The 8,412-nt window shown below is 51.6% G+C and overlaps 1 protein-coding gene and 1 pseudogene across 1 annotated transcript; one reads left to right on the top strand and one right to left on the bottom strand.

The window, feature by feature from the left end:
- Positions 1-406: 406 nt before the first annotated feature.
- LOC149366649 (3'-5' RNA nuclease TATDN2 pseudogene) lies at positions 407-1,285 on the bottom strand (annotated as a pseudogene).
- A 5,137-nt stretch (positions 1,286-6,422) lies between these two features.
- LOC149366648 (venom allergen 5-like) lies at positions 6,423-7,451 on the top strand. Its single transcript, XM_089571534.1, has 2 exons — positions 6,423-6,791; positions 7,365-7,451. Exons 1-2 carry the CDS (start codon positions 6,423-6,425, stop codon positions 7,449-7,451), a joined length of 456 nt encoding a protein of 151 aa, XP_089427660.1.
- Positions 7,452-8,412: the final 961 nt, after the last annotated feature.

Genomic DNA, 8,412 nt, shown 5'->3' with positions numbered 1-8,412 from the left:
CTGTTCCGAATTCCTGGAAATTAATGTGTACCATTTCTTGAAAATGCCAGTTACTATACGAGTAACTCACCCGAAACCACAATTTATTGCGAACTGACCGCTCAGTTTTTATGTCAATTTCGGATATACAATATTGAGAGCCTCTGAAGAGAGGTGACAAGCGAATCTCTACGAGTTAAAATTTAGTTAGGAATGTGCCCGTTTGTCCGGTTGCAGGCCCAGGCGTTGTGGATCCCAGCACGAGGAGACCTATAGAAGCACTCAATTTATAAATGGCACAGGACACGCACAACATCACCGTTTCAAAGGGCCGAGTTTGGTGAACCCGAAGCCCTTCACGTGACACCCAGAGCTGAGGCACACCGGAGTACCAGGGTCGTTCACTGCGCCGTGCTTCCAGTGTCCTTCAGATACCGTATATGCGCTTTGTATTCTGGCGCACCTCGGTGAGTATGACGTCGACGGAGACGTTTCTCAGCGCCGCCAGCTGGGTCGCTACGTAGATGACCACCCCTGGGTGAGCGGCCGGCATCCTCCCCATCTCCTCCTTGGGCAAGAAGAAAGGAGCGTCCGTCTCCAAGAGGATGCGCTCCAGCGGGACCTTCCGGGCGGTCTCTGCGAGCGGGCTATAGATGTTGTCCCCTAATCTGGGAGTCAGTCCAAGGCATAGGTGGGGGAACGCGTCGAGCCACTGCAGAGCCTCCGACCAGCCGCCGCTGAAACAGTGCAGATGAATCATGTAGTTGTGCGGAACCATCTCTTTGAGAATGCGCATGGTGTCCTCGGTGGCCTTGCGCGTGTGTATCACCAGGGGCAGCCCGCGGCTGGTGGCGATCTGCAGCTGTGTCCGGAAGACCAGCTGCTGCTGGTCCCTGTTCTTGCCGGTGGTGTAGTCGAGCCCGATCTCCCCCAGCGCGACGACGCTGGGGTGGTTGAGGGCGTGCATCATCTGCTGTTCGATCTGGTCGTCGTACTCGGCGGCCATCTTGGGATGGCAGCCGACGGCTCCCCACACCCTGTCCTCGGAGAGCAGCGTGTCCCACATGTACTCCAGCTTGAAGGTGACCGGGTTGCAGAAGCTCGCCACGCAGCCCTCGTAGCAGTTGGGAAAGGTGTCCCGGTGGTCGCGCCGATACTCTGCGTAGCTTCCGAAGTGGTTCACCTTGCTGAATAGGTAGTCTAGATGGCAGTGGGTATCTATGAGGCCCACGCCCGACGACACATTGTAGGGCCACCTCTTGTTTTGCTGGCACGTAAATCCTAACGTTCCCAGTGATTGCGACATAGCACCGGGTCTGAGGGCAGGGCAGGGCTGCGGTAATTAGATCGGCTCCGGGTCTTCTTGGATGTGGCAGGAACGGCCGTTGCCACGATAGGTTACTTCTTTCTCTTCTTACCAATGAGCGAGACATTGCATGACGGCGCCATCCAGTGGCATGTTGGTGAACATTGCACAACATGTTGAGCATAATTGCCACAAGATGTCATTGCTGAATTAAAAAGTGTAGCCATGGAGGAAGGAAAAAGAGAGGAGAGGCCGTCACGTGACATTTTGTGAAGCCGGAAACCAGCTCGGCGCCATCTTGTCCGGGCTGACGTCATCGCATAAGTCCCGCCCTCGACTACTGCGCGCGCGTTTCAAAGCCAACGAAGGAGCGTGCTACCGCAGGGGCACAGATCCCCGCGCTGGTGGCGCTTGGCTGCTTACCGGCCGGTTTAGGGCGCCCTATGCCGGTGTTCGTCAGCGGAAAAGTTAATAAAGCGGAAATACCCGTGTGAGACAGGCGGCTATTTTCAGTTACTGCTTCGTACTGCGTCGTCTCCGTGCCGTCTCCAACTGCTCGGCCCTGGTCACAATTAGTAGCAGCCGAGAAAAATACTTATCTCAGCTCTTGCAGGCGCGGGAAGTGGCCTTCGCTTTCAATTACTGCGGTGGCCCATCTTACGGTGGTTATCTGCGGTGGCCCCCCTTTGGCAACGCCCGTCCCTGGGACTCTGAAGTTGAAGGCTGCATTCGATGAAACTAGTATACTTGCTTGTTTAGCTCAGCGCTCGAAATTAGCCTTCACCGGGTGAGGTGAAGGACACGCGAGAAACGTGGGCCCCTCGTCGCGCGAAACCACACGACGGCCACCGATGCCCGGGAAGGGCATTCGTCCGGTATCGAAAATCTCCTCCCTGTTCCTCAACTCTTGTAAGCACGGGACGTGACCGTCGCTTTCAATTACTGCGGTGGGCGAAGGACAACTAAGCACACGCGAGAAACGCGGGCCCCTAGCCGCGCGAATTCCACACGAGCAGTGGCGTAGCCAGAAATTTTGTTCGAGGGGGGCACATGTTTTATTTATTTATTGGAAAGGAAAATAATGGAAACGAAAATAAATGTGGAAACGAAATGTGGAAACGAAAATAAGAGTGCCCATTTATTCTTCACCGTCGCACGGCGTATGGCACTCCTTTTAATTCTAGGCACAGTTCACCCCATTATTAACAGACCTTTTTACGTCAGTTTACTTTTTAATCCTTTGCATTCTCCTCAAATGAAGGTATCGCGAAAATAAAAAGTGCTTTTTTTTAAAGGACCTGCAGCCGAGCGCAGGTTTGCGTATGGGGTTGAAGTTTTGACAAATGTCATTTGTTTGCAGTTGATGACTTTGTTATAGAGCAGAAGCTTTTGTGTTGTTGTATATGATGTGAAGATATTGTAAATAGCCACGTTTTTTCGTGCGAGTTGTTTTTTGTGAGAAAATAAATGTTTTTTTACAAATGAAGTTCTCGGCATCCTGTGTGCATTCGTATCTTTATGTAGATATTGCAGTGAACAAAACTAACCCTTCGCTTTTATTAAAGAAAAAAAATCTCTAAGGTATTGTTTAAGCGCAGGGTCTCTTTCTTTTCATTTTTACCGGCGGCGTATAACAGGGGCGTGCAAGCATGCAAAGCGAGCGCAGCGGCTTCCTTTAAAAGTGTGCAAAGAGTATCGCGCATTTGCAGTGCGGCTTCGTCTATGACGAAAAAAAAAATATGCGGAACGCGGCGCGAACTCAAAAACTATTTCGCTAGCTGACACCACACACGCTTGCTCCGCACGCTCAACACACAGAAGGGAAAGGCGTTTCTAGGCTTGCCCCCCAACTCGGTTTGCAAGTGGCGGCCGCTAGAGGGACACCCCACTGGAAAAAGGCCCATAGCAACGAGGTTTCACTGCCGATGGAAACGGGAGCGCGAATGGCACACGCACACTGCACGCACAGGACGCGAAACGTCCGCGCAATACGCCGACGACCTCTCTAGCGCACGGCGTATTGAATCACTGGTAAACGAACAGCGCGAGTGCTCCTCAGTTAGCAGCGGCGGTCTCCCGACGGCTCCGAGCAGTGACGCAGTTGACGAAATGCCCGTGCGATCGTGGTCGAGCACGTTGAAATCAATGCACGCAACAACGAGAGTTTTGCAGCGAATTCCGCCTGAGATATGAGTGAACGGCGCCAACGTAAGCTTGTGAGCACGATCAAAAACAAACTCGAGCAGTTGAGAAAAGTACGCCGCACCGCAACTGCTATGCCGCGGTCGTCTGCTACCGCCCGGCTTGCAAGCAGCAACTACGACGCCGTTGCTAAGCTGCCCGGACTAGGTGGCCTCCCGATCGCGAAAAAAACCACGTGATTTCCTCCACATTTTTCTCCAATGGTGTTGTGTGGAAAGGGCCTCTCCTCTCTTTTTCCTTCCTCCATGAGTGTAGCTCAATGAGGAGCTTTAACAAACTGTAAGGTGCATCGGTGACAATCCGTTGCCCTTCACCAGGGTGGTGACGCAAATGGCCCCACCCTCGAAGGTGGCGCTGGCATCGAGACAGCCATGTGTGCATTGTGGCACCCTAGGCGTTTGTAAGGACGTTTTCGATTATTCGGGGACCCTGATGCTATTCAGTTACGAGAAGATTTACGCGAGCCGATGCACATATCTGGCGTGTAGCTGATACGGAGTGAGAGGCAGGCTCACGACATATACAGGCGCAGTGGCCCTGCTTAACCCCCCCCCCCCCCCCCCCCCCCCCCCATACGGCCGAACTAATCGATGTAGGGGATTCGAAGTGGTGTCAAGCGATCTGTATTCTTTCGCTGTAAAAGTTGGAATAAAAAGTAGATATCCGGACATAACGAAAAATTTTTACCGGATATAGCGAAGATGGCTAATGACGCAATATTCGTTCCATACTGCTAACGCTCGATACTCACACGTTGCCTCAGCGTTTCGCTAGTTTATTTTTATTCCATACAGGGGTATTCGTGCTTATAGTGTAGTTGCGTGAAGGGCGTGAAGTGCACAAACGGTGCCAAGGTCTGAAAAAAAAAACCTCTTTACTAGCGTGCCATTTTATTACGAGCTCCTTGCTTTTCATGCGTCTGGGAGGATTTTCGTGCCTGCCCACTGCACGGGTCATCCCAGGTAGCACCAAAACATTGCGATAATTTTTGCTACGCTCAAATGTTATTTAAATGTCCTTAATGTCCTTTTTTTCTAATGTTTTTGTAATGTTACTTATAAATGTTAGAATAACCTTCCCCAAACATTCATGAAACACGTAAACAACATAAATGGAACTTTCTCGAAAATGGTGAAGCAGCCCCGCACAAGCATGCAGGCCTGCCAGTGGTGACGGCACACAACTTACAACACTTTGCAAGAACCAACAACAAGAGCGACACCTTCTCCACTACACTACAGCAGAGCAACTCGTATTCACTCACCTCCAAACGGATATCATGCCGCCGAGCTTATATACTCGCTACTGCCGGATGTCCCATGAGTGACAGTGGGGAATGGGTAATAACTAAAGTTTTGTGACAAAATAATGGGGCTCTTCATGTAATCTATGGCGAGTACTATCTAAGAGATATGGTTACAAGGTACTGTTAGTTGAAAAACATCTTTACTCTAAGAACAGTGAGAAAATGTCTGGAAATCCGCGCTCGAAATATATTTGCAATGTTGTTTTATAGTTGCGACTCTAACATTATAATAAAATTTAGAAGATTATATTAGAACAACGTTTGTTTAGAATGTGAAAGTAACGTTTCCTATGTAACTTATAACGTTATATGTTAATTTTTAATGTTAATGTAAAGTTACTATGCAACCTGTAACATTACTCCACCTTACATAACATTTTTATAACACTATTCTAATGTTCGGTGCTACCTGGGATGTTTGTTATAAGTATATGAAATTATCTGCGAAGTACACGTTTACTGGACCCTTAAAGTCATTTTTCCTTTTGGCAGTCCCTCATTAGTCCGGGTACTGGAGTTCCGCGTACTTGGGCGTTATTTAAATATAGTTAATGCACAATTTCAGCCGCCGCGGTGGCTGAGTTGTTATGGCGCTCGGCAGCTGACCCGCAGCACGCGGGCTCGATCCCGGCCCCAGCGGTCGAATTTTGATGGAGAAGAAATTCGAGAGGCCCGTGTACTGTGTGATGTCAGTGCACATTAAAGAAACCCAGGTAGTCGAAATTTCCGGAGCCCTCCACTACGGCGTCTCTCATAGCCTGAGTCGCTTTGGGACGTTAAACTCCCGTAAACCATAAACCAACGTACAATTTCAGGCAGAAAAAAACTATGGGTCACTTTGGCAGCCTAAAGTGCGCTAGGCGAAAGCCTTTCACGTGCTACTTCGGCTGCGAATGACTGCTTATGCTTGTTATCGCTGCACCGCTTGCGAGTCATCCTCCTCCACTAGCTGCCGCACACCGAAACGCCGCCGCGCCGACAGCTCCACCTGTCGACGAAGATTGGCAGCTGCTCTTGTCGATGAGTCACCCCAGGCACGGGATGTAACGCCGGACGGACGGACGGGAGAAGGAGACATTACAGGCTTTCGCCTTAATACACGTAGTGACAGCGCGCGACACTCCGCACAGCAGGCAGACCACGAACCAGAGCGGCCGTTTTTGCCAATCAAGCCTGTTTTCTTTCGCCGCGCCTCCTTGCCCACGTGATCCTCTGACTTCACACTGTTTACAAAACAGATCTATTTCCTGAGGTGTTCCGCGATAGCAACATTGAAAATATGGAGCAGTGGGAGGTACTGATGCGCAGATCAGATCCAGCCGTCCAAGTGGCGGCATGCAAGTGGGCTGCGGAGGCCGCCGAGGCTCAAGGGCTCCCGTCTGCCTGATCCCATCACCCTTCCCCTTTAAAGTTGCACACAAATAAAGTCTTAAACAACAGCAACAACCAGGAAATTTCCAAAGGCGATTACGACACTGCCTGCTCATCGTCGTCTTCTATGTAGCACACATCAGGGCTTTCACTCCGATCCGATTGTGGTAAACATTCTCTGTAGTTTTTTTTCTGCGCGCCTCTCGCGCTCCGATCCCCCAGCTCGTGCCCCAGCAGCGCAAGTAGAAGAAGACGAGGATGGAACACGCACGGCTGTCCCTGCTGGTCCTCCCGCTGCTGCCTCTGGACACCGCCAAGAAGCCGAAGTGCCCAGAGCCGTACAAAAGTATGCCAGGCCACAGGCTATGCTCCGGAAAGTGCTGCTATTTTTGCAGCATCGGCCAGACTGAAAACACCGAACGGACCGAGGAAATCCCCTGGCAGCACAACCGCTACCGCAGCCACCTGGCTTCGGGACATCTGGCCGACTTTCCGGCGGCGGCCAACATGCTCGAAATGCGCTGGGAGGACGAGGTGGCCGAGGCGCTGGTACGACGCTGCGCCATTGAACCAGGCGTCGTGGCTCACAACCTGCCCGAGCAACGCACCACGGCGAATTTTCGTAAGGTGGGTAGGGGTGGGAGCGAGCGCGGCTTCGGCGGCTTATGTTTTTATTGAGAAAGCAATACTACTCGCACTTTCAAGCCTTCGCGTGAACCGGCCGCAGACACGTTTGACCTTTACCGGGGTGAATATGGGCGACCAACTCGCTCCTTCAGATAGCCCGGCTGCAGTTACGCCGCGCCGCGCACCTGTGGCGCTGCTGCCGCTGTGACGTCATACAAGCTGTAGATTACGTTTTCTTTCTCTCAGTCGCAGCAACATCAAAAACAAAATATAAAAAAATACCGAAGACGCTTTGAGTCGTCGCGCAGCGGCGGCCGGTAGCCACGCGTGACCTGTAGACGCGGCGCACTGCGTTCCTTCAGTTGGAGGCGCTGCGCTTTTGCTTTTGCAACCTACCAGGCTTAACCAAAGCTAAGCCCCCACCAAATTTTTTCAAATTTTTTCAGCACTACTACTCCCAAGAACGGCCTTTCGCGTCGAGCGGCCATTTGCCGCGTTTTACCTTTAGAATGAGCTCTGACGTCATACCTGACTGAGTCGCTTTGGGACGTTAAACCCCATAAACCAAACCAGAACTTCTTCAGCCAGAGCCCTAGCGGGGGAAAGTGGGTCACATGGCACTTCACTGTTCGGGACTGGTTCGACGAAAAAATCATGTAGTCCTCGGCCAAAGTAGCGAAGTACGGTCCAGTGGAGGGAGCCAAAAAATTAATTCGAGACAGATAATTTCCTTTCCCCAAAAACCAATTTACCGATGGTGGTGGTGGTGAAAACTTTCAATTGTTGAAATAGAGTTTGGGAGCCACAGAGTGGCCCCGCTACATGGTCGGCGTCCCTAGTCCGGGACACCGCATGACAATGCCCCGTCTCTCGCCCGTTTCACCAGAGCCCTTTGGGACTCAATCGAGGAGCAGTTGAGGAGGGCAGTCTCCCATGCCTCTCTGGAAGGGGTAGGGGAAGGGGGGAGGTGGGGATTTTGAGTACATGCCCACACCATGTGGAAGATATCACAGGTCTCCCCACAGTGCGGGCATCGCCCATCCGTGTTTGGATCGTAATGCTTTAAGATTGCAGGACAGAGTAGAGTACCTGTCTGCAGGCGCCTTAAAGTTCGCTCCTCCGTCTTACTGATGAGCAAGGCGTAGAGCCGAACGGCCGATGGCGTTCTGTGGACTCCCTGGCAGCGTTGCAAGACGCTGTCGCGTTCCAGGCGAAGCTTAACATCTTAATCACACACCAGTGACACAAGCAGCAACACTGGTGTTAAGGCTTTCGCCTCACCGCACTTTAGGTCAACAAAGTGCCCCCCCCCCCGGAATTGTACACTCCGATTATTTTAAGGAAAGGACGGCGAGCGCGCGTGCGGCGAGGCATGCCAGCTGTGCGTACTGACGTCACTTGCTCCTCGCGCATGCGCAGTATGGTCATGCAAAAACGCGCGAAACGGCGAGATTTTGGCCATTGTAGCTCACGCAACAATATACGCCTACGCGCAGATGTGTCTTTCGGAGTCCTCCAGGTTTAACCAGAGCTAAACCGTGGTGGAGGTAGCGGTTTATTTTTCAAAATAAAAAAGGTGAAGCAAAAGAATGTTGCCGGCTGCGGCAATTACTATCTAATA

Source organism: Amblyomma mixtum, chromosome 1, assembly GCF_055824585.1.
Source record: "Amblyomma mixtum isolate Tamu chromosome 1, ASM5582458v1, whole genome shotgun sequence".
NCBI lineage: Eukaryota > Metazoa > Arthropoda > Arachnida > Ixodida > Ixodidae > Amblyomma > Amblyomma mixtum.
This window is presented reverse-complemented; position numbering and strand designations above follow the sequence as displayed.